This window comes from Cyprinodon tularosa, unplaced genomic scaffold (genome assembly GCF_016077235.1).
Source record: "Cyprinodon tularosa strain WSP-4 unplaced genomic scaffold, ASM1607723v1 ctg169, whole genome shotgun sequence".
Classification (NCBI taxonomy): Eukaryota; Metazoa; Chordata; class Actinopteri; order Cyprinodontiformes; family Cyprinodontidae; genus Cyprinodon; species Cyprinodon tularosa.
This window is the reverse complement of record NW_024038523.1, coordinates 557693-584087: the sequence shown is the minus strand read 5'-3', so window position 1 is coordinate 584087 and position 26395 is coordinate 557693. Positions and strand designations below refer to the sequence as shown.

At 38.5% G+C, this 26395-nt stretch overlaps 1 protein-coding gene across 13 annotated transcripts in view; it reads right to left on the bottom strand.

Moving 5' to 3' along the window:
- Positions 1-14317: 14317 nt before the first annotated feature.
- The window catches only part of ablim3 (actin binding LIM protein family, member 3), a 106010-nt gene continuing 93932 nt past the window's right edge, over positions 14318-26395 (bottom strand). For 7 of the 13 annotated variants that reach the window (XM_038281238.1, XM_038281242.1, XM_038281239.1 and 4 more), the window contains 9 exons: positions 20194-20310; positions 19958-20028; positions 19656-19824; positions 16590-16619; positions 16219-16274; positions 16024-16090; positions 15911-15921; positions 15735-15815; positions 14318-15001 (listed from right to left, as the gene is read on the bottom strand). In XM_038281238.1, the coding sequence (XP_038137166.1) occupies positions 14888-15001; positions 15735-15815; positions 15911-15921; positions 16024-16090; positions 16219-16274; positions 16590-16619; positions 19656-19824; positions 19958-20028; positions 20194-20310 (716 nt within the window). In that variant the 3' untranslated portion in view covers positions 14318-14887. Of the gene's footprint in view, positions 15002-15734; positions 15816-15910; positions 15922-16023; positions 16091-16218; positions 16275-16589; positions 16620-19655; positions 19825-19957; positions 20029-20193; positions 20326-26395 lie in introns of all 13 variants that reach the window. The other 6 variants (XM_038281236.1, XM_038281240.1, XM_038281237.1 and 3 more) reach the window with 1 other exon arrangement.

The following is a 26395-nucleotide window of genomic DNA, read 5'->3' as shown; positions in this document are numbered from 1 at the left end:
GACAGATCCAGAGGATTCAACAGTAGGAGCAGCAGGCTGGGAACCTGCCCGCTGGGTCCTAAAGCCCGCTAAACAGGTTCCTTCAAAGACAGCAATACATGGCTTTGTATTGAAAATGAATAAAGGAAGGAATAAATAAATAAATAAATAAATAAATAAATAAATAAATAAATAAATAAATAAATAAATTAATTAATTAATTAATTAATTAATTAATTAATTAATTAATTAATTAATTAATTAATTAATTAATTAATTAATTAATTAATATGAATCCAGCAGTGTCAATCAAGAGGAGCTTTTCAGAGTAACTTTTCTCTTTTCTCAGATTTTGTTTTATCAATCAAGTTTCTTTTATTAGTTTATTGATATATATATATATTCTTTTTACATTTTGTACTTAAAAAAGATCTATTTTATATTTTCAAATGTAGCTATATATAATTTTATTTTTTACAGAAAATTAAAATTTTTGGATTAGAATTTATGAATTTCATTCTTTTCATGTTGCATTTTGCAAATCACATTTTCTTCACTTCCTGGTTGGACTTTCCTAAAGAGTGTGAAGCAAAGATGCATATTTAATCTGGAAAAATAACAAAAATAATGAAATTAAATTTACAAATGCAATGAAAAATACAATTAGATTTTTTTTTCTTAATAAGATATGAAAAAGACATTTGAAACAAAAAAAACTTAAACAGCAAAGTTACTTGCAAAACCTTGCAAAACAAACAGTGTAATTTCTGGATTTATTATTATTATTTTTTTTGTTTACAAAACATGTCCTTTTCTTGCAACAAAAATGGAAGAAAACTCACTCCATAGTTTTTGGATCTTTCATTGTTTCCTTTCCACTGAATTAACTGATCACACAGATCAACAGCCAGACCTTTTTCTCTGATATCTTGCAGCACTGTTCCGATTATATCACTCCTTCTGTGGTTATATAAGAGTTAAACATCTTCTCACCTCGAGGCGAAATACAGAATGTCGTTAAACAAGGTGAAACAGATACTAAAGCTGTACAACGAAAAAACAATGTCATCATTTTTGTTCCTATTAAAAAAACAGAATTTGTCCAAACACGACATTATTCACCATGTTTAATAAATTCCTGTTGCTTTAGATTTAGTTGATGTGAGCTTCTGTGGATAAGTTGTGGATATCTTTTCTTCATGCAAAAAACATTAAATTTATTCATGAGTCTTTAAATTGATGTGCATCTGCTTCATATTTCTTTAAATTCATTTTATCAGCTAAAATATGCTCAGAGACGAGCTTTTCCAACAGATGCCAACACTTCATCTGATTCAAGCAATTGAAAAGCTGATGTTTTTATAAGTTTATGTTGCGTACTTTATAAAAGCCTGGTGTTTAATTCAGTGGTCTTTCTTTCAGTTGAACATCTGCTTTACGTTGCTAAATTTGCTAAATAAACCGGGTCGGCCTTTCTGGTTCAGCACTGGACTGGTTCAAATACTGGAAAGTAATTTTACACTTCAGAGATCATAGAACTGACATGCATTATCATCCTATTAAAGATTTAGGTCAGGATTTACCAACCTGGCACCAATGGGCCCTCAGGGACCACATGGAGGGCCCTCAGCGCCTTTTGGAAACAGCACAATTCACCAGTGAGGTAAGTTTTACAGTTTATTTTATTCTGCTCTTCTTTTTTTAATCATACCTGCATTTATAGAGATTTTAAAATGATAATATCTAAAAGACAATAAAAAAAAAAATCAAAAATATGTTTATTTTGCATGAAATTTAGGTGAATGCCAAACTTGCATGGATCAGCTGGCAGTGCTCAGAAATTTGACGATTTTCACGTGATCTGCTACGATCATCAGTCATTGTGTTGTTGATGAATTTAGTTTCTGAGCAGAGATGCATCTTTCTCCTACTTTTGGTTCATGTTTTTTTTGGTCTGAGAGCCCAAAATGGGGTGACGAACCGAGAGAGAGCGCTCTATAACCGGTTATAACCGGTCCCCAGCTGTTCTGCCCTCATTTAACAAAAAAAAAAAAAAAAAAAAACCTACAAACCTCTTAAGATGATTCCCAGGTTATCATTTCAGTAGAACCGATTGCTGTTATTAATTAAAGAACCTCCATCAGACATCTACAGCTGATCCAGAATGCTGCTGCCTGCATCCTCATGAAAACTAATAAATTAGAGCACATCAGCCCAGCTCTGGCTCCCTGAAGCTCAGAGAATAAACTTTAAAATCCTTCTTTCAGTCTATAAATTACTGCATTTATAGACATTTATAATTTTGGAATTCTCTTTTATTTTTATTTTTCCTCTCATTTACAAACCTTTTAATTTTCGTGCCAAAGAAACACACTGTTTAAAGAAATCAAAATAAAATCAAACTAGATGTGAGTTTTGAGCAAGTTGTGAATATTTATCTATGTATCAATAAAAAATATATATAATAAGTACAAATAAATGAAATTGAGGTTGAATAATAATAAAAAAAAAAAAAAAAAACATGAATTGACAGTGCATTGGTAAACATGGGGTTATGAGTTGGCATTTTGTTTTGGTCAACCAGAAAAAGTGACACGATTTGACTCCTTAAAGCTTTTCTCAAAGGAAAACCGTTCCATCGACTAGCCGTTCAATTCAAGAAGAGCTTTTTGCTGATCGATTTATTAGAAATGTGTGAAGAAGAAGAATGAATACAGTTCATACCCTGTACTTTCTGTAAATGAAAATAAAAAAAAAGATATTCAGAAATTAAATAGATAAGAAACAGAGTTTCAAGGGTAACTGCTGCTTTTTTTTTAAAGATTTTTATTTCATTTTTTAAATGTAATTTAAAAAATATATATGATATTTTTCAGTTTTGTTTAACAGATTTTGTATTTATTTTTTTTTTCACATTCCTGTTTTTCAGATTAGAATTGATTATGGAAACTGTGTATTATGGTTGACACTATCTCCATTTCTGGGGGCGGGCTTTCCATTTCTATTGGTCTGCAGACGTCAAAAACAACATTGTATTGGTCAATGAGCGCGTGAAAATAAAAAGCTTTTATTGGGCTTGAAGTGAAGAGATTGATCTGTAAATGCAATTTAAAAAGATTCTTGAAATTCAACTCCACACAAAACAACATAAATAAAATAAAAAAAAAACATTTAATCTTTTAAAGCTATTTTCGAAAATATAAGTAATTGAGGAAAAAATTTATTTGAAAAAAAATGGAATAAGAAAATATGAGAAAACAGAACAAGTTACCTTCAAAACCTTTTTATGATTAAAAAGTTAAAAGTAAAAATTTAAAAAATACTTTTTTTATTCATTTTTATTTACAAAACATTCTCGTTTCCAAAATTAATGGAACAACATACTCTCCATACATGCAACAAATGAATACATTTGATGGAATGATCGTTTTATTAATATTCTATTCTTTGTTTTTCAGGTTTTTAGAAATGTCCTTCTTCATGTTTGGAGCCTCCTGCAGGACGGTGCAGGAAGTGGCGCCGCCCTTTTTAATATACGGCTGAGCCTGAACCGCTAAACTAAAACTTTACTTCCTGTGAGACAGAACTCTTTGAGATAATGAATAATTTAGTATTTAACACTACCAGATGGCAGCTGTATCATCATTTAGTCTTTCTCACATTCTTGAATAAAAAGGGCCTATTATTAATTCTGTTTATATTTGTTAGATTTATCAGATTTTTTTATTTTCTGAGTGTTTGGATGAAATCAGGCAGTTTACCTCCTGAAAGTGATGAAAACTTGCTCCACTCTGCTCTGCTAAATGGAGCCAAAGCGGAAGTTGAACTGAATAAACTGATTACTAGCCTTCATCCGCCTACGACACCGCCAATCCGCTTTGAACCTCGCCTCCATGAAAGCCAATCGGCATCCAAACTTCATCTTAAAAGGCCTCCAATCCGCAACTCGTCAGCTCCTGTGCAGGCGGTGGATGCGCTGTTTGACTTCATTCAGATGACCCCGTTTCAACCCCCCTACAGCCCCTCCTTCACCATCGTAGCTAAAGCTTCATCGGAGTTCATTCACTCTTACGGTCTTTTGCGTCTCATTTTAACCGGTCCGGCAGAAGATCGACATGTTGAGCCTGGTTCTGCCAGAGATTTTTTCCCAATGGGGAGTTTTTCCTCTCCACTGTCGCTCCATGCTTTCTCACAATGGACAGGTTCTATCAACCAACACCAGTTTTAGGCCTGGGAGGAAACAGCCCTGTACTTTACTCCTGTTCATGCATATCTATCAATATTCAGCACTAATGTTTCCTGCCGAGGTCTGAGCGCCAAAGACTAAAGTAATTGTATCAATAAATTTCTTCTAATGGTCTTTTCTTTCCGTGTGAGTTTTTTCAGATTGAACTAACGTGAGCAGATGCACCTGCTACTCTCTCATTACCCTCTGAGCTTTTAACCTGCATATCTGCCTCTTGCTTTCAGAACATCCCCTCCTAACCTGCAGTAAATCCATTCCTGCATCGTTGTTAAACTCCAGCCTTCCTCGGTTCTTGTGCTCGGTTGTCTCACCGGATCCTCAGCATTCTGACGAACTGTTTCAGCAGGTTGTTCTGCCTGCTTCCAGTCGGCTTAAAGCCTGCCTCCCCTCTGTTCACTCATCGTCTGCCTCCTCAGATCAGCAATCACTCAGTCCCGCTGTCAGAGTAATACATTTAAAAAATTCCCCACTTTCCTTGATGGGTCCTTGGCTGGTCCCATAAAATTCCTTTTATAAACAAAAACCTTTGTACCTAAATATTCTTTCTGTCATCATTTGTGGTTATTAAGATCTAAAGAGAAGCGCCCTCTCCTGGTCTGACCCTGTAATTCAGTGAAAGGGTGGAGTCAGAGTAAAAAAATATGCATTCTCAGGAGAAGGAGGGGCTTGGTCCCTCCAGTGGCTGGAAGTAGGAGGGGATTTTGCTGGGAGCTGCAGGGAAGCGTGCTGCCATTCGGCTGGCCTTTGACCTAGAGGGGCACCAGCAAATTCTGCCTTCAACTTCCTGCTACCACTCATCCTGCTTTTATTCCCGAACATTTCAACTTTAAATAAACTTTTAATCACAAACCGCTGAAGCTGCAAATTAGGGGTGGGTATTGGCAAGGAAGTCATTAATCGATTCGAATCACGACTCACATGCCACGATGCGATTCTATCACGATGCATCACGATACTTGAAATATTGCGATGCATTGCGATATTTTCACTGAACTCTGTTAGAAAAAGATGCAGCCCTTACCAGCGGCTGACTGGCTGTATGTGATCTGGATCGTGTCTTCAATTGATACATAACTGAAAGCAACTGAATTCAAACATAGCCGTGTTTATTGAAATTACTTTTGGAGGTGTTGCCATGGAAACAAATACTGGACAAAAATATTACTATTACTGGCGTGGACACACTGACAAAATGATCTTATGATTCATCAAACTTAAAATAACAAAATAAGGATAATCAGTGCCGTTTACATGGCCTCAGTGGTCCTTTTGCAAATGACGTGCATCATATCAATTAAATTTTTACCTTCTTTGCTTTTAAAGCCAGAATGCATCAAAGCATCTGACTTGAAATGTGATGGAGCCGAGGGGCAAATTTTCATACCGTCCTCCATGTTTTATTTCATATGACTCGTCTCAGTATCCCGCGGGCGTCAACACATCCGCAGCGACATCTGCTGGACTGGAGGTTGCATTCCACTTGTCTGATGTGCTCCAACTATTAATGTATTTTATTTGTTCATTTATTAATTTTTTTTTTATAATCGATTCTTGCTTTCAAGAATCGATGCAGTAGATCACAAAAATTAGAATCGCGATGCATCGTCATGACGATTATTTTGCACACCCTTGCTGCAAATGTTAGAATTATGGTCAGATTGTTAGAATAAAAATGTCAGGTACACAACAGTGAGGGATGCTGTTTTGTTTTTGGCACAATTAGAATATATTCATCCTGCAAAACATATTCCAGTTAATCCACTGTGATTCATGCTGTGAGGTCGTTTAGCTCCTATGAAAGCAGGAGCTGAACAGCTCAGGTTCCTGCTTAAAGAGGCGGTTTATTCAGAAGGAAAGTTTTCTGTAAAGATGTCAAATGTCTAAATGTATAAAAACAAAAATTAAATGCGTCCGTTAGCCGTTTTAATTACTTCACAGGTAACTGTTGCCTTAAGCCCCAAATAAAACCTATAAAAAAAACATCATATACTCAGAAATAACATGAACTTGAGGTTTAAATGTGACCTGCACATAAATCTCTCTTTCTTCATCTAACTTTATGTTTGATAAAATAAAGAGTCTTTAATAAAAAAAAAAAGAGAGGAGACTTGTTTTGACTAACATTTTAATTTTAGTGTCAAAATAAGAAAAGAATAACATTGCTCCAAAGAAATCCTGGGTCTTTTGTGGGAAAATACCTTGCTGAGTGTTTTATGGTTTGGAAATATAATCCCTGTAGCTACAAAATTATTGAATTATTGTTTTAAAAGAATATAAATAGTAGTGAATGTAAATTTATAAACAAAGGACAACCCAAACTGTTATTATTCTATTGCAATGTGTGAAGAAACACAAACTTCAATTCCAGAAAAGGTCATTATTTTATAACATACATAAAAAAAAATAAACTTAGTTTTTATTTAAAGTCATTAACTGAACAGGCACCGGTGCAAAGTAAACTATTTGTTGTGTCAATGATTTTGTTATTTTCAGAAAATAGCTCCAAGAAAGGATCAAGTGAGGAAATGACCTCCTTTTTAAATCTGTGGCTCCCTCTAGTGGCAGCGGCTGGCAAGACAGTTACTTTCTCCTAGTATTTAATGTCTTTATTATGTCTTTTATTTAAATATCTCTGTCTGTATTTGAAGACAGTATTGTTTGAAATTTAACCCCTCTGAGCCTCAACAAATTTAGTTCTGCAAGAAAAAGAATTTTGGTTTTATTTTTTTTTTTTTCCTCAGAATATTTTTATTGAATTTTCATTTTAACATACAACATTGCACACTGTGATGTTTACATCCAAGTCTAGAGTGTACAGGAAAAAGAAAAAAAAAAATCAAAATGTGAAAGCAACACCACAAAAACAAAACCCCTAACCCATACCAGCAGTAACAGTTATAGTATAGTCGGTCCCTGTTCCTGGATAACACCAAAGACTTAAAACCCAACCGGAATTCAAATTTAAACATAGGTAGGAAGGTAGACAGCGAAACATCTTCATTTCAATTTATAGTGATGGAAGTACTTCAAAAAGGGTCCCCACACAGTAAAAAAGTTTTCTACTGAGTTAGTTATTGAGTAACGAATTTTCTCGAGAGTAAGGCATGACATAACATCTTTGAGCCACTGAGCATGGGTGGGCGGGGCAGCATCCTTCCATCTCATCAGAACAGCTCGCCGAGCCAGCAGGGAGGTGAAAGACACAACACGACATTGAGTTGGTGAGAGGCGGGTGCTACCCTCGCCAGTGGTGCCAAAAATAGCAACCAAAGGGTTGGGCTTCAGATCGATCTCAAGAATTATGGACAAAGTCCGGAAGACCTCCCTCCAGAAATCCTCCAGGCTTGGGCATGTCCAAAACATGTGAATGAGGGAAGCTTCACTGATCGAGCATTTATCACAGTGAGGGTCCACATTCGGGTAGATACTTGAAAGCCTAGCTTTTGACCAGTGGGCTCTGTGTACGACCTTAAATTGTAACAAACAGTGACGAGCGCATAGAGATGATGTATTGGTTAGTTTGAGAATAGTTTCCCATTCATTGTTTGACAGTAAGATATTTAAGTCGTGTTCCCAGGCCTTTTTGATCTTATCGATAGGGGCTTGTCTGACTTCCACCAGTTTGTCATAGATGATGGAAATGAGACGTTTGCGTGTTGGGTTTAAGGACAGAATATCATCCGCCAAATTTGTGTCATATACATTTGGAAAGTTGGGTAGCTGAGAAGCAAGAAAATGTCTGACTTGTAGATATCTGAAAAAATTATCTTTAGATAAATTGTACCGTACTGAAAGTTGTTCAAATGAGGGAAAACAATTGTTAATAAAGAGGTCTTTAAAATGCACCAGGCCCTTTTTATGCCATTCCATAAAAGCAGCGTCCTTTAGAGAGGGCTGAAATGAGTTGTTATTGAGGATAGGACTGAGGACTGAAAAGTCAAGAAGACCGAAGTGTCTTCTAAACTGTATCCACACTCTCACAGCATGTTTAACAACCAAGTTAAATATGGAAATATTTGGTGGTAAAGGGAGTGGGGATCCAAGCAGTGCAGGGATGGAAACGTGTTCTGAGGAGGCAAGCTCCATCTTAACCCATGGTGGGCAGCTAGCATGATGACGATCTTTGAACCAAAAAGTTAAACACCGCAAATTAGCCGCCCAATAATAGAATCGAAAGTTGGGCATTGCTAGTCCTCCCATATTTTTGGATTTTTGAAGATGGGCTTTACTTAAACGAGGGTGCTTGCCTTTCCAAACATATGATGAAATAACTGAATCTAATGTATCAAAAAAAGATTTGGGTATGAAAATTGGTACGTTTTGAAAAAGATATAAAAATTTAGGGAGAATATTCATTTTAATGGAGTTAATTCGGCCAACTAAGGAAGTTGACAAAGGTGACCACTGCGTCAGAGTATGTCTGGTCTTATTTAACAGAGTAAGGAAGTTTTCTTGAAAAAGATTCTTGTGTTTCCTTGTGATTTTAATACCAAGGTAGGTAAAATGGTCTTTTGTGACTTTAAATGGAAAGTTTTTGTATTGTGCTTGAAAGGCTAAATCATTCACAGGGAAAAGTTCGCTTTTACTTAAATTAAGCTTATAGCCTGAAAATTGGCCAAAATTGCTGAACAATGACAGTATATGAGGCAGGGAGATATTGGGCTTTGATATGAAAAGTAACAGGTCATCAGCATACAGGGCCACCTTGTGCTCTACCCCTCCCCTCCAAATTCCAGAGATCGCTTCGCAACCACGAAAGGCAGCTGCCAGTGGCTCTATCGCAAGGTCGAAAAGTAAAGGACTTAAAGGGCACCCCTGGCGAGTTCCTCTATGGAGGATAAATGGGCGGGAGAGTTGGGAATTAGTAATTACTGATGCAGTGGGATTGGAGTACAGTAATCTAATCCAAGAGATAAAATTGTGTGGAAAGTTAAATTTCTCCAAAACTGAAAAGAGATATGCCCACTCCACCCGATCAAACGCCTTTTCAGCGTCCAGAGAAAGAATACATTCAGGATCCGTAGAGGCTGGGGAGTACAATATATTGAATAAGCGGCGTGTGCTGTAATATGATTGGCGATTCTTGATGAAGCCATTTTGATCGGTGGATATGACAGATGGCAGAACATTCTCCAATCTATGAGCTATAATTTTTGCAAGAATTTTAACGTCTACATTTAGCAAAGAAATTGGTCTGTACGAAGAACAATGTGTTGGGTCTTTGTCCTTTTTGGCAATTAATGTAATAGTTGCTTCTCCGAAGGATGCAGGGAGTTTGTTTTGCCTGAATGAGTCAGACAAAACCAGACTTAGCTGGGGTATAAGCAAGGAAGAGAATGACCTGAAGAACTCGACTGGGAACCCGTCAGGTCCCGGGGACTTTCCTGATTGCATAGAGGAGATAGCAAACACCACCTCCTCCTTGGTTATTGGTCCATCAAGTCTCTCTCTGTCATCAGGCGAAAGCTCAGGGAGATCCAAATTATCCAAGAAGTTTTCCACACGAGTATAATCATTTTGTAGTTCAGAAGCATAAAGATTACTGTAATATTCTCTGAATGTATCATTTATTTCAGTAGGATTGGATGTTACGCTGCCATCAGACATCTGAATCTGTGTGATCAGCTGTTTTGCTCTGGATCCTCTTAAGCAATTAGCTAGCATCTTACCAGGCTTGTCCCCTTGTAGATAAAACTGGCTTTTGTTTTTTAGAAGTTGTTGTTCGATTGGATATGTAGAAAGTAGATCAAATTTAGTTTGTAGTTCTACTCGTTTTTGGATAAGGTCTGGATTACCAGACTGAGCGTACTGCTGATCAATTTGTTTAATCTGAGATGCTAAATCTTGTCGCTCTCTCCGGGCTGTCCTTTTCATATTAGCACTATAGGAAATAATTTGGCCTCTAAGAAAAGCTTTCAGAGTATCCCACACTGTTAAGCTAGAGACTTCTGGAGAGATATTGGTTTCAAAAAAGAAAGCTATCTGCTCTTGTATAAATTGTTTAAAAGTGTTGTCTGATAACAGGGTTGTATTGAAGCGCCAATGTTTTCTATGAGGAGGAAGGTTCAGGAAGTCCATTTTCAGTGTAACAGGAGAATGGTCTGATATTACAATTGGTTCATATGAACATGAAAGCACTGATGAGAGAAGCTCATTTTGAACAAAAAAATAATCTATTCTAGAGTAGCTATGATGCACATGGGAAAAGAATGAGTATTCTCTCCTTTGTGGATGAAAACAACGCCACACATCAGAGATTCCATAATCTGATAGGAATGACTGAATCATGGAGGCTGATTTACTTAATATGCCAGGCTTGGGGGAAGATCGGTCCAGTAACGGATCTAAACAACAGTTAAAATCCCCCCCAAGGATAAGAGAGTATGAACTAAGATCAGGTAAAGAGGAGAAAAACTTCTTGAAGAATCCAGCATCGTCACAGTTAGGAGCGTACACATTGGCAAGCACAACCTTGACATCACCCAACTTTCCTGAAACCATAATAAATCGCCCATTTGGATCAGAAATTACATTATGCTGCTCAAATGGTATATTTTGGTTGATTAGAATTGAGACCCCCCGGGCCTTAGCCCGGAAAGAGGAGTGAAAGTGGTGCCCCGCCCACCGAGACATGAGACGTAGATAGTCGGAGCCGCGGATGTGTGTCTCTTGTAAAAAGATAATCTCTGCCCTTTCTTGTTTTAAGAAAGAAAATACCTTCCTCCTTTTAACGGGATGGTTCAAACCCTTAACATTCCAGCTGAAAAAATTCAGTGAACTATGCATCACCTATGGTTGACAGATTTGGTTCCTTGAGAAATAAATGTTGAGACTTAAGGTCATGAGGGACATAAAATAATCCAAAAGATGATAGAAAAACTGGTCCCAGACATGTTTAACAGATATTACTCCAATGGCATCTGCATTACCAGAACAATCCCCCACCCCCCACCCCAACAACATGACAGCTGCCAAAGAACTTAGCAGCAAGCTCTTTAAATCCCCCCTCATACACAGAAAAAACTCTTCCAGTTTGAACACCAAACTTCAGCTCCCAACATTGATTAAAGTAGAAAAAAAATAAATAAATGAAGGAAAAATATATACTCTATGTACTCTACAGTAGAGTTATATGAGTGACATTTAAACTGTCTGGGCCCATAAATGGTACAACAGTCTCACTGGCAGCGAAGACTGGCTGCTCCCCGCTCATACCTGCACAGCCAGTGTTTGGTGGAGTCAAGCCCGTTGTAATCAGTCCGCCGCACCTTTCAGTTGGTCGGCTCCGCTGTGGGAGGCAGCCCGGCAACAAACCTGTTCGCCTCCTCCGCCGAACGAAGCCACTTCTTTTCTCCGGAAGAGAGGACAATGCGGAGCCGTGCGGGATACAGAAGAGATGGTTTGAAGCCGCGCTTGTACAGTTCCGTCATCGCCGCTCTATATTCCGCTCGCTGAGCAAGAACCTCGGGACAGTAATCCTCCACCACGCGAATTCGTTGCCCGCGGTATTCCAACATCCCTCTTCGCCTGGCTTCACGGATCAGCTGTTCCTTCACCTGGTAGCGATGTAAGCGGATTATGACTGGCCGTGGTCGCTGACCGCTCGTCGGTTTGGCTGTTGGGACGCGGTGAGCTCTGTCAATCTCTGGTGGAGATGTGAGCGTTTCGCCGCCAAAAACCTCACGCAGCAGGCTGGAAAAGAACTCGGTGGGGCGACCATTCTCGGTGGATTCTGCCAGGCCGAGGATACGCAAGTTTTGCCGCCGACTACGTCCTTCCAGGTCAGTGACTTTAGCCGTTAGTTTGGTGTTGGTTTCACTGAGATTAGAGACCGTATTTTCCAGCTCACGCACCCGTTGGCTGAGGTCATCTGAAGCGAGCTCCAGGGATGAAAGTCTTTGGCCGTGGTCCTGAACAATGCTGTGAACTTGGTCAAACTTCGTTTCAAGCGAGCGAAAAGAGGCCTTAAATTCGGCAGCCAGCGCCTCGCGGTGTTGCTCCAGTAGCTCAGAAATGGCCTCCGTCGACGAACTGGTCAAAGCGTCTTTTTTAGACACCTTGGAACCCTTACCAGCCATTTTTACGCTATCGTGGAGTAAAAAAGTTTAATATCGCTGTTATGTCACTCTTTGGTTAAATTATGATGAGTAAAGAGTATAAAAAGATGAAAAGTTGTTGGAGCCTGTCTAAGCTGCTTCTACTCCATGTGGCTACAAACCGGAAGTCCCTACATCCCTTGGTTTTATTTTAAGGTTTAAAGGAAAAGTCCGGTCATATTCATATTTCAAACTTCTGAAAGTACTTTAGATAGGAAATTAATACATACTATTCTACAAATGATAAGTGTTTTTAAATTGATTCTCTAACGTTCTGCTCTCTCTGCTTTTTCTCATAGTAGCTTCATCTGGTCTGTTCCTGTTTGGCTGTGACTCCATCCTGGAGAGAAATATCAGCTGTGCTGCTGCCATCAACACCTTTGTTTCTAGATGTTGGAGCTTGGCCTGTTTTCCAGTGTAGTCCTGTTTCTCTGACTGTGACTAACTGGATGTGCTCTCTTCATCCTCTGACATGGGAGCTGGCTCGGAGCTCATCTGCCTGGCTGTGTGTTTCCTGGACGGGCCGCCTGTGGAGCTGGTTGACAGTTGCCTTTTGTATCTATGCTTCTTTTTCTATGTCTGCTTCTTTCTCCTTGAACCCCAGTGGGCCTCAGCAGATGGCCGCTCACACTGAGCCTGGTCCTGCTGGAGGTTTCTTCCTGTTAAAAGGGAGTTTTTCCTCTCCACTGTCGCTACAAGCATGCTTAGTGTGAGGGATGCTGAGGAGTCAATGAGTCGATGCAAAGATTTCCTTCGATAGAAAACTTGACTGGTTTATCTGGTGAACTGTAAAGTGCCTTGAGATGACATGTTGTGAATTGGTGCTATAGAAATAAACTGAACTAAATTGAATTCAGAGTAATTTTCATGTGAATGTGCTTTACTGGAGGCATCCATGTTTGTCAAAGAACACTACTGCCACCTACTGGTTAGTGACGTCGCGGTGCGGTATCGGCTGTTGATCAAGTCCCAGTGCTGTATCTGGTGTTTGTCACAACGCGCTATTATCCAAGTCATCTTGAAAACATTCTTCTTCCAAATGTTGGCTACATATTACGGGTTTTTTCTCTGGCCAGAAGTTCGATGGCAAATCCTCCCTCTTCAAGTTGGCGATCCAACGACCAACCCTTCCGTGGAGGATCAGGAATCAGAAAGGTGGAATAACTCTTTTTTTCACTTTTACCCGATGTATTCCAACATCCAGCTGCCATGCACGTGGGCATTGTCAGTTTCACTATAGCTCTGGTGAATTTCAATGGTGAAGTCCTCTGGAAATCTTCAATAATTGTTGTTGATTGCAGATGTGTCTAGTAGTTCCCATTGATTTAGCTTGGAAAGCGGGGAGAATGGCGCTAGGCTTACCGCACCGTGACGTCACTGCTGGAAGATGGCAGGAGGGAGGGGTTACTGTATTTGGACAAAATTGCTCCCAGACTCAGTAATCGCAATGAAAAATTATAATTTTTTACATGTCAGATTAAATAATACTACTTATACTTCAGCGATGGTATTAAGGTGTTACTTTATGTACTGTTCTCTTTTCATCTCTCTGTTTTATAATTGTCACCCTTTCATCTTTCTCCTTTTTCCTGTTTTCCTTTCCTGTTCGACTTACATTGCAGCGTCCATATAATCTTTAATACTCCCAGCATGAATCATAATAAAGGTATTTATATGCAGAAATCAAGCGGAACACTATGGCGATAGCCGCACTGCTCCACTTACGAAAGTAAAATCTGTTGGGCTCTTTTTGGCATCAAGACAAGTATTCTTACTGCCACATTGCCAGACAGAACACTGTAATAAAATAAGAAAAATATATTTATTTTTTTACTGATTAACACTAAATTAATTAAATAATGATCCATTGATCATTCCTTGCTGACCGGACTTTTCCTTTAAAAGTGAAAAAGTTTCTGAAAAATTAAGTTTGCATTGATTCTCCTGAGCTGCTAATTCTTCAGTTCCCAATCAGCCACACATTTTTCAGCTTCCCAGAAAATCAAAGCAGGTCCCGGAAACAGCTAAAAGGTTTCGCACCCCGCAGTCAAATAAAGCGGCCCTGTTCTATGTGAAAAAGAAGTAACATATGAAGAAAATGCCCCCTGGACCAAAGGGAGGCGATGCTGCGAATGCTGGAATCAGTCCAAATGAGAAACTACACACTGTTTCTACATTCTACTCCTTCAGATGGCTGGTGCTGCACACTCATAACTAAAAGAGCATTTAACAAGTAAGGCAAAGCCAAATCCTCCTCAGCTTGTTTTAGTCGGGCCACAGGCGGCTTCTGCGGCTGCAGGGGAGCTCAGCCCCGACTATAAAACCAAAACACTACAGCGTGACAGTCTCTATTGCTTACATTTCACTACAGGGTACAGACATGTTCATGTTCAGTCCGTCTCTGAAAGTATCCCAGAGATCCACTCTGTGTGGGATCGTCTGTTGAGATCCAGAACAGGTTCTCAGACGTGGCAGTGGAGCTGAGAAGCAATCTCTCCTCCTCACGGTCCGTTCTCTAGTCAGCGTCGGGTTTCTCTCTGCAGCGGCGTTCAACATTCGGGCGCTTCTAGAACAGCCGAGCCTGTTTCTTCAGCTCGTTCCTCTTCCACAGAGCCAGCCGGTCGAAATCCTCCACGCTCATGCCGAACACCTGGACGAACTCTTCTGGGGAAAGGTGGCGCTGAGACGACAGAGGAAACAAAATGAATTCATCTTTTTAAATATTTAATTCCAAGAAAATTTAGCAAGCTGGCTACATTAGCAAAGTACATCGGCAAAGTTAGGGGGCGGGGTTAACGCGAATCGAGTCTCTGCAATCGATTTGCTTCGTCTTAATGTTCAGGGTGACCAATCAGGTGTTAGATAACCACCCCCTTACTTTGATGGGTGAGTTTGACAGATTCTTTCTGGATGATAACTTCCTTAGACTTAACTTTCTTTGTTTTATAACTAATGGTAACAATGTCGCATTTAACTTCATAAAAAAACATTTATTTTGTATTGTGGAGAAAAACAAGTTGGGGCAGCACCGAGTTCAACTACAAATAAATTAATTATCTGGATGAAACTATTTTTTTTTTTTTTTAAATACCAACAGGCCATAATGAAAATTAAAACAAAACTAAGGATTCTATTTTTTAAATGTGAGGATCAGAAAGTGTAGAGATATATAGAGATAATTGCAAAAAAAAAAAAAATGTAAGAACTTAAAGTAAAAAGTTAATTAAAAAATTATTACCGCAACAAAAATATAGATAACCAAAATTTCTATTTAAATAAAGTAATAAAGTAGTTTTACTTTGTTACTTGACACCTCTGAGAGTGAAAAAAGGCAGGAAATAAAAGTTAAAATATTCACTTTCACCTTTAGTTTTTGCCAGATTGTTCAGTTTTATCCTCCATGATCTACTTACCTCTAGCCTCGCTCGGTCAACGTCTTTAGGAAGCTTATTCCGCCCCCTTGTGGTAACGATGAGCGATTCATACGGATAAATCTACAGAAAAAGAGCCAGTTAAATATTTCAGGCATTTAGACAAAAAAAAAAAAAAGTATTTATGAAAGGAAATGAAGACAATTTAAAATCTTTACCTTATATTCAGCTGGAAGAAAAAAGAAACAGCAAAGTACAAAAGATTTAAGGATCGGGTTAATTGCTTCGATCCAACCCGAGGGTTGATGTTATAAAGTCCAATTAAGATTACCTCTGCTTCCCCAGTTGACCTCGCTGCCGGCGTCATACTGATACTGGTAGCAATCAGCGCTCTGAGGCTGCAGGTGCAAGGAAAGAAATTGTGATTAAAAAAAGTAATTACCTTTGGGAATTCCCATGAAAAAAACGCCTCATTAATGTAAAAATAGGTGAAAAGACATTATGGAAATCAGCTTTCCAGTCTCACCCGCTGAATACCATTGCGCCCGTATCCTGGAAGGGAGGCTGACTTGCAGCCAAAGTCTAGAAAAATGGAGAAACAAAAATACTAATGATTACAGAATCATCTAAATGAGCTGCATTTATTACAAGCCTTATTTTAGAATAAATAAAATACTGAATATGATCAGCAGATGGCAGTCAACACTAACAAAAGAAACTATAAGATAGATGTTTGATCTGAGGCATGGCCCATAAAGTACAAACACATTATTTATGAGCCGACATGAATCAAGCAGCTACAAAATAAATAAACTGTACAAAACTATCAATTAAATGCTTGAACCTAGAAATATGTCAGAGTAATGTTTTTGCAAAGACAAAATAAGATCAACTCACCGCTATCAGTGCTGTACTGAGATCTTGGAGCTGTGGGGCAGAGAAATCACTAAATTACATTTTATTTTAGTGATTATAAAACTAAATCAACTCTTAGTCATAGGCTCAGAAAACATCCTTAAATGGACCTCGTTAGGCGCTCACACATACACGGGAGAAACGATCTAGAAATAAGTAAAAATTTCTTAAATTAAGTGTTTTTACCCTTAATTTGAGTAGGTAAATTAGATAGTTTGCAAATGGAATGAGTATTTTTACTCTTAAAATAAGATAATTAGATAATATGCACTGAAATAAGAAGATGTAATTGTGCTTTCTTATTTTAAGTGTAAATTATCTTGTTCCATTGGCAAAATGTCTCTTTTCCCTCAAAAATCCAAGAACAAATTCATCTATTTTAAGAAAAAATGACTTATCTAGATTTCAATTCTTTCCAGTGTACAGTGAATAAAATTTTAAAAAATGGCCAAACATCTTTGGATTGTCGCATCTTTTAACTTGCTACTGAATCCAGACCAAATCCAGCTGCCTTCTGTTCGGAGTTGTTCCTTCCCAGATGGAAAACAGCTTTAATGGGAGATCTTAGTGCGCATAAATAAAACAGGACATCGGATGGCAGATGTGAACGCAACACACTGTAATAAATGCAAAAATAGATGCAAAGATTTGAAAGAACATTCCATGGGGAGCACATTTGTGCTGCAAAGTATTTTAGTCTTGTAGAAGAAAAGCTTGTCAGGGTGCAGGAAGCTAAAATAGCAAAAATAAAATAAAAGCAGCAGCCTGCAGAGTAAAAAAAGGACGATTTAAAAAGAAATTAATTGAATCAGAATTTCGAAAACTGAATATCTATATTCATATTGAAAATCCATTACAGGGGAAACCAATTAAAAATCAGCGGGGTCCGAATAAATAAAAGGTCAGGAGACATTTTTAATTATAATCTGTTACTTTAAACAGATTTTAACAAAAAAAAAAACAACATGGATGCATAAAAAACCTGCTTTTCATGCATCCATGTTATACTTGGAAATTTTATTTAAAAAAAAAAAAATATATATATATATATATAAAAAAAGTTTTATAAATATATATATATATATATATATATATATATATATATATATATATATATATATATATATATATATATATAAAACCTTTTTTTCATTTTAAAATCTAAAGTGTTTTTTGAAGTAGAGAACAACAATCATTCAGTTTAGTTTATAGTCAATTTCCTGACTTTTTTATAATAAAACACCTGAATTGACCGTTTTCTTTCTTTTTTTTGTCTTAATGTTCACAGTTAACTGGACTCCGCCAGATGGATTTCCTCCGCATATCCATCTGGAAACCTTCGGTTGAAGTAATTTTGGGAAGGGGCGAAAATACTGGTTAGCTGATTGGCCTATGTTGGTGATAGACGGGCCAAATAAACCAATCAGATCAACGAAGCATATGACGTACTAACAGCCAGGCTACTCTTGCCGAAACCAGTCGGGAGAGCAAAAACATATTTTCCTCTGAGAAAAGCCTCCAGAGCAGTGTTTTGCTCTTCTTTCAGTGAAGAAATACTCTGTAATTCCGATAAAACTTGCTCGATAGCCACGCTAACGCTAGTTTCATCGGCTGAAGCCGCCATGTTCTTTAGACTAAACTGTCACGCTTCTCGTTGCGTCACACCTCAACCCGCCTCAAAGCCAACGCTGATTGGACGTTCGTTTGGTGAACGGCTCCAAATTTTCTTTAACAGAGAGTCTCCAGACTGATCTGCGAGTGAAACCTTGAAAGATCAGGATGGTCTCACGTGGCTAGTTCGTAGTGGGCTTTAGGCTGCCCTGCAAGGCTTTAAACCTGGGTTTGAATGGAGACTAAGCCATTCTCAAGCACATATCAAGGAGCTCATTTTGAGCCTGGATCCAGATTTATTTTCGATTCTGTTCATGGTGGAGAATCCTGCTTCACAGCAGCAGGTTGAGCCAAACATCCTCTAAATGTGCAGGGTCATCTTTGAGCACGCCATTTCACTTTTCTTTCACCAGTTCACCGCAGTTCTTCCAGCAGTCCACACTTTCTCTGCTCTCTTTTTCTCATGGTCTTCTCCTTCTTTCCCATCGCCCGGCTTGCCACAGGTTTGCCTGCTGTGTCTAAAAGTAGCAGCAGCAGCAACCCAGACTGACAGCTCATTGGCTCATTTGGATCACGTGCAGCCTGGAGCCGGACGCTCCCCAGGGCTTCACCGTATTAACAGGAGAAGCGGCGCAAGTGAAATTAGACAATGCAGTTGGTCAACATCCAGTGATTTATAAATATTTTAAATCAAGTTGGGTCCGCGACATCTGTCCTAATATTTTATATAAATGTATGGAGTAAGATAACAGTCAAAAAACGTATGCCTAGCAATCTTAATTTGTATGTGAAAAGATTAAAAATGTGTATTTGTATATTCTTCCGGATCATGAATCAGAAAGGTGGAATAACTCTTTTTTTTCACTTTTCCCCGATGTATTCCAGCATCCAGCTGCCATGCACGTGGGCATTGTCAGTTTCACTATAGCTCTGGTGAATTTCAATGGTGAAGTCCTCTGGAAATCTTCAATAATTGTTGTTGATTGGAGATGTGTCTAGTAGTTCCCATTGATTTTATTTTTATACTGATTAGCGCTAAATTCATTAAATCACCCTGAACGTATTACTTTTAGGTATAAATAATGATCCATTGATTATTTTTTGCTGAACGGACTTTTTTAAAAACTTTTTGTTGTAATATTAATTTGGCAATTTATCAAATAAGGATGGAAAAATCAGTAGAAACTGTCTGAGTCTTGTGGCTTAGAAAACCAACAAACTGGTACAATATGGAGGAATTTAAAAGCGTTCTGCAATGAGCGCAGCCTGTAGGAAAAGACGTGTGACCCAGAACTAAAGTTCGTAATCTTAGCATCTCTTCCAGCTGTGTTTCTTATGCCGAGAATGAAAAGCGCATCTTTATACCAGCAGCTGATTGTTACTGATTGTGACTTAGTAGTTATTAGAAGTTATTTTGGGGATCTCATCACTTCTTACAGCCGTTGATGGTGTTGTTGTACGCCGTTGTGCCATAGCCTGTCGTGTTCAGTGTTTCCTTGCTCCCGCAACGAGAATTCCTGGCGCTCCCCCAGGGATCGTTGTCATAGGAACCAGATCTGGCTTTCATCTCTTCCTTGAGGATCATCCGTCCGATGCCACTCCCAATCTGTAGGGAGGAAAGGAAGATTTTTAACTTTGCAAAGGTAACAAAGGTGAATTTTGCCAAAACAGAGACTTTTTAGAGAACTGTCACTGTAATCTTTTTTTAAAGGAGATTTTAACCAAAATGAAGCTCGTACTCTTTGAAGACCCTGACTCCAACTCTCTTCATCTCCTCCAGTCGAGAAGCGTCTTCTTGGTGCCCAATAGGCTGATAAGAAAAAAAATGGCATAAAAGAGATTTCCCTTGTATGAAAATAGAGCTCAGAGTGAAGCACAAAGCAACAACAGTCAGGAAAGGATGATTAATAATTAAATATGTAAATCAGACACATAAGAAGCAGTTTTCCCCATTTGACGTTAGCGCGTTCTTTACCTCTTGGGGAGCTGGTGTATGGGTAATAGTCCGACTCAGACTGCATGTATGGCTCTGGAGAGTAGGTGGACAGACTGGAGGATCGGAGGATATCCTCACTAGTTCTGCTTTTAGTGGCTGTTTCCATATTATCTGTAAAAAAGAAAAAAAATATAATGACTGTAAGATCAGGAGGTTTTCTACCTCGTGAGATTTTGATGATAAACATCTAAATCAAAATTGAAATTAGGGATGCACGATATTGGAATTTTGGCCGATATCCGATATTTTAAAACTCATGTAGCCGATAACCGATATCGATACCGATGTTAAAGCTGGACAAAAATAAGTAGTCATTGAAAATAGCAGTTTTGTTATCCATTTCTGACACTTTGAAAAATAATATAGTCAAATATATTTTCATATGCTGATATCAAATAGATTTTTTAAAACGCGGTATCGATCTATTTTACTTTCAAAATCTCGTGAAATTTCATCGTTCTGTTACAAACTCTCGTGATATTTTGCAAATTCTTGTGAGATTTTGTTAGTAAAATAGATTGATACCGCGTCAATATATCGACATTAAAAATATGGCGAAATCTCGTGAATTTTCGAGGGATTTCGTAGCATAACGATGACATATAGCAATATTTCATTAGTAAAAGAGATTGATATGGTGTTTTTAAATTGCAATATATCAGCATATGAAGATATTGGGATATTTTAATGTATCAATATTTTTTCCCTCGTCTTTAGAAGTTTTTAAGTCTGTAAAAAAGAAGTTTTTGAGGAAGAAGAAGAAGTAGTATTTTTTTTTTTTTTTTTTAGACTTTAGAAACTCAGAAGCTGATCAAATATCGGGTTAAATATCTGTGGGGTGGCCGATTTCCGATATTCAGTTTTAAGGCCGATACCGATAGGGGGCCGATTATATCATGCATCCCTAATTGAAATGTAGAAATGATGCAATCTTTTTACTGCAGTTGGAAAATCTTGTATTTTACAGAAATACACTATATTGCCAAAAGTATTTGCTCACCTGCCTTGACTCACATATGAGCTTAAGTGACATCCCGTTCCTAATCCATAGGGTTCAATATGACGTCGGTCCACCCTTTGCAGCTAGAACAGCTTCAACTCTTCTGGGAAGGCTGTCCACAAGGTTTAGGAGTGTGTTTATGGGAATTTTTGACCATTCTTCCAGAAGCGCATTTGTGAGGTCGCACACTGATGTTGGACGAGAAGGCCTGGCTCTCAGTCTCCGCTCTAATTCATCCCAAAGGTGTTCTATCGGGTTGAGGTCAGGACTCTGTGCAGGCCAGTCAAGTTCATCCACACCAGACTCTGTCATCCATGTCTTTATGGACCTTGCTTTGTGCACTGGTGCACAGTCATGTTGGAAGAGGAAGGGGCCAGCTCCAAACTGTTCCCACAAAGTTGGGAGCATGGAATTGTCCAAAATGTCTTGGTATGCTGAAGCATTCAGAGTTCCTTTCCTTGGAACTAAGGGGCCAAGCCCAGCTCCTGAAAAACAACCCCACACCATAATCCCCCCTTCACCAAACTTTACACTTGGCACAATGCAGTCAGACAAGTACCGTTCTCCTGGCAACCGCCAAACCCAGACCCGTCCATCAGATTGCCAGATGGAGAAGCGCGATTCGTCACTCCAGAGAACGCGTCTCCACTGCTCTAGAGTCCAGTGGCGGCGTGCTTTACACCACCGCATCCGACGCTTTGCATTGCACTTGGTGATGTATGGCTTGGATGCAGCTGCTCGACCATGGAAACCCATTCCATGAAGCTCTCTGCGCACTGTTCTTGAGCTAATCTGAAGGCCACATGAAGTTTGGAGGTCTGTAGTGATTGACTCTGCAGAAAGTTGGCGACCTCTTCGCACTATGCGCTTCAGCATCCGCTGACCCCGCTCCGTCAGTTTACGTGGCCTACCACTTCGTGGCTGAGTTGCTGTCGTTCCCAAACACTTCCATTTTCTTATAATACAGCTGACAGTTGACTGTGGAATATTTAGGAGCGAGGAAATTTCACGACTGGATTTGTTGCACAGGTGGCATCCTATCACAGTTCCACGCTGGAATTCACTGAGCTCCTGAGAGCGACCCATTCTTTCACAAATGTTTGTAAAAACAGTCTGCATGCCTAGGTGCTTGAATTTATACACCTGTGGCCATGGAAGTGATTGGAACACCTGATTCCAATAATTTGGATGGGTGAGCAAATACTTTTGGCAATATAGTGTAACTAACCTTAAATTTGCGTATAATAAATCAGTGGAAGATAAAATGAGTTTACAGGATGCCATATTTAACCATTAGTGTGTGGTCATCTTCAACAAGCCTTCCCTTTGCTTCATGCTAGACCAAAATGGGAGCTCCAGAAAAAGTTAAAAACAATCCAATGGACTGTTTCCAAGTTTGATGATGTTTCGCTTCTCATCCAGGAAGCTTTTTCAATTCAAAATGTCAAAAATAGCGTTGAGTTCCAGGTTTTATCCAGTAGCCCAACAAAGCCTTGTTTTTGTTTTGAAAACATGCAAATTGAAACGGACGAACGGGTCCACCCCTGTGGAATGGGGGTCGTTTGGCCTCTTTTGTTAGCCTGTAATGCCCCATACCTGTCTAAATATCTTGATGGCTCCTGTAAGTCTGCAAGTTTCCTAAGCAATTTCTCATACTCGCGCATTATTCCAGGGGTTTCTTTCCCAAACTTAGACACATTTTGGGGGAAACTGAGCTAATTAGCACTTCTTAACACCTGAGTGAAGTTGGCCCCCCCACCTTCTTCAAATCAGACAAAATTAGTGTCAAACGTTTGTGCTACTTTTGTGCAGCAAAAATTTTTAAAGATATAAAGAAATATTTCTAGAGGTCATCAAAGGTCAACCAGCCCCCCCCACCTTCTTCAAATCAGATGAAATGGGTGTCAATTAACTCAGCTCCGTTTGTGCAGCAAAAATTTTCATTTGTGCTGCTTTGGATTTGAAGATTTGAAGAAAGTGGGGGGGCTGGTTGACCTTTGATGACCTCTAGAAACATCTCTTTATATCTTTAAAATGAAAGCGCCACAAACAAACATTTTTGCTGCACAAAGCAGCACAAACGGAGCACAAATGTTTGACACCAATTTTTTGTAATTTGAAGAAGGTGGGGGGGCTGGTTGACCTTTTGACCTTTACATTTTCATTAATATCTTCAAATCCAAAGCAGCACAAATGACAATTTTTGCTGCACAAACGGAGCTGAGTTAATTGACACCCATTTCGTCTGATTTGAAAAAGGTGGTGGGGGGGGCTGGTTGACCTTTGATGACCTCTAGAAATATTTCTTTATATCTTTAAAACGATAGCGGCACAAAGTAAAAATTTTTCCTGCACAAACGTTTGACACTAATTTTGTCGGATTTGAAGAAGGTGGGGGGGGGGGCAACTTCACTCAGGTCTTCTTAACAGTGCTTCTGCAATCTCTGATCTTCAGCAACTCTTAATTTATAGCACCGTTTACCTCTTCTTTATTTGGAAATTAAAGATCAGGCAATGTGCAATGTAACATCATAATTGTACCCAAGGAAAAGTAGTTAGTCGCGGTTAATAAGAAAGAAAGTTATTAGACAGTCCAATCATCAAAAAAATCAAAAAGGTATTCAGTCACTTTTACTCCATAAAACACAAATCAGTTTCTAATTACAAAATGGAACATTTGATCAATTTTGCATACATTACTTTCAATCTAAGATTGATTTTGTTTATATTTTACTTTAAAGTAAAATTATGCTTCAGCATTACAGCTTTTTCTCTATATTTCCCTGAGCGGCCAATAAGAGCCGCCTAATTATGCTATATTGGCAGCATATGGATCAGATGGAACTGTCTGTAATTGATATTCTAGCGTGTTTGCGAACAAGTAACTCAAGCTAAAACCAATGTTTAACCACCATGCTTTAAGACTATGCTATACAAGAAAGAATTTCTTGTTCCCTTATAGCCACCTGGTGAAACGTTCTTCTCATAGCTGTGCATGAACAGACTACCAACATAAACAACCCTCTATAACACAGAACTAAGATAAAATGGTGATGTTTTCCCCATTTTGACATTACCAAGCAGCCCTTGCTGTCTCACAGGACATTACAATGATGCCTGAGTGACGGTTGGAAAAAGGAGCAATAGAGGTTGGACTGACTGAAACAAAGCAGCTGACTGTAAACAGTTCATCATGACCTATTAAGTAGGCCTACGGTTCAAAATGTATGTTTATCTGCATAAAGAGTTATTAAACACAAATACATTTATTAAACATTATCTATTTTAATCCAGTTATCATTGTAGAAAAGCTTCTCAAGCAGTTTGTGATTCATTTTGGAAATGCTAATGCGAATGCTAATAAAATATTTAACTTTTACTTATTATTTAGGTAGTACACACATTTCATCCTTATCTCACCCATATTTTATTCTTATTTTTATTTTATTCTTATCTTATTTTATTCTTATATCTTATTTGTACTTACAATCTTATTTTTTTTCTCTTCTGTAAACAGTTGCACTGCCAGAAAAAAGTAATTCAAAATAATATATATATATATATATATATATATATACACCGTAAATCCTCTAATATAGGACGTGGCCTTTATTTCACTCAGGTACATCTTGGTCAAGGCCATTATTGGAAGGAGGCCAGAATTCATTTATTGAAAAAGTACAGTATACATACAGTACAGTATACATAACAGTATACAGAATAGTATGCAGACATCTTCCAGCAGCTGCAATTTTTCTGCACGGCAATACGTAAAAAAAAAAAAAGACACTATGGAATTTTGGCCAAACTGACTCGCGAAACAACGTTTTTTAAAAAATTAATGGAAGCTGTTCTGCCATCACAGCGAAATTTTATTTGAGGCAGGCTAAGTGGAAGTAGGCTACCAGTATTGTATATTTCAAGGGAAATTCAGAACAACGAAGGCCAACAAAATTCTGTCCTTTTAACGCTGCCTGGTTACATCCAGACCTACCGGTAATCACATTTGTCTTTCAGATCAGAACGATTGTGTAAGGTCACTACAATCTCTGTGTAAGGATGGGACTTCACTTGTTAGTATAATTCTACCCTGCTTTTCCAAGTCACTGCATCCACTATTTTCTGTCAGTAGATCAATATTTTCAGCCAATAGCAGGCAGGAGAGAAACCGTTTAAAGTGGCTTCAGTTACAGCTTAGCCTGGAGCACATGGTCATTTTACAAGCACTGCAATGTCAGGACGCTAACGCCGCTCTGCCCAGTCGATGGATGGGAATGGCGGATAAGAAACGCAGCGTAAAGACACATACATCATTCATCATTCTGCCAGCCATTAGCTATACTAGCCTGGATCTATAACCCATTGACTACCCACAGCATGTACATGACGAACGATGCCATGCTCTCCTTGATGACACATTCAGTACTTTCAGCTCAACTAAACACAGAGAGACACACATGAAAAACCATCTATCTACTGAGACTGAGAGGAGGGGGATACTTACAGTGCCAAGGTCACCGTGTAAAGTGGAGCAGAGGGAGGAGGGAAGTGAATAAAAGTGATTGGATGCAATAAAAAGAAGGCAGAAAGCAAAGGGAAACATTATTAGAGCATTTCTGATGGAGATGTGAGAATGTGACGGCCTTGTTAGGACGACCACAAAGCTTTTTTTCCCCCGTTATGTTTGGCAAACTGGCTAAATTATTTATTCATTACTGGCCTTGATTCAATAAAAAAAGAATGTTTGTTTTGAGATTTAAATCTGCAAAGAGCTGAAAGTAAAAAGAGAATTAATTACCAGCAGTTAATGACGTCATAACTGCTCTTTTTTTAATATGTTTTTTTTTTTATATATGTACATATGTCTGAATATGGAAGATCTTTGTTATGAAGAGGAAGGAAAATAGAATTAGCAATCCAAATATTTCATTTACCGGAACTTATTTCTATATTAGCAAATACAATCTGGTTCCTGCGGTTGCATTTAGAGGTCACCTCATCAGTAAACACATCCTGTCAGTGCTTTATTCTGAGTATAAATATAGCTTTACTGTGAAGCCCTCAGAGGTTTGTTGGAGAAAACAAATAAACAGCATCATGAAAGCCTAAGGAAGCAAGACAGGTCCAGGGAGGAAGTAGTGAAGAGGTTTTAATAAGGGTTAAAAAAAAAAAGTCCGGTCA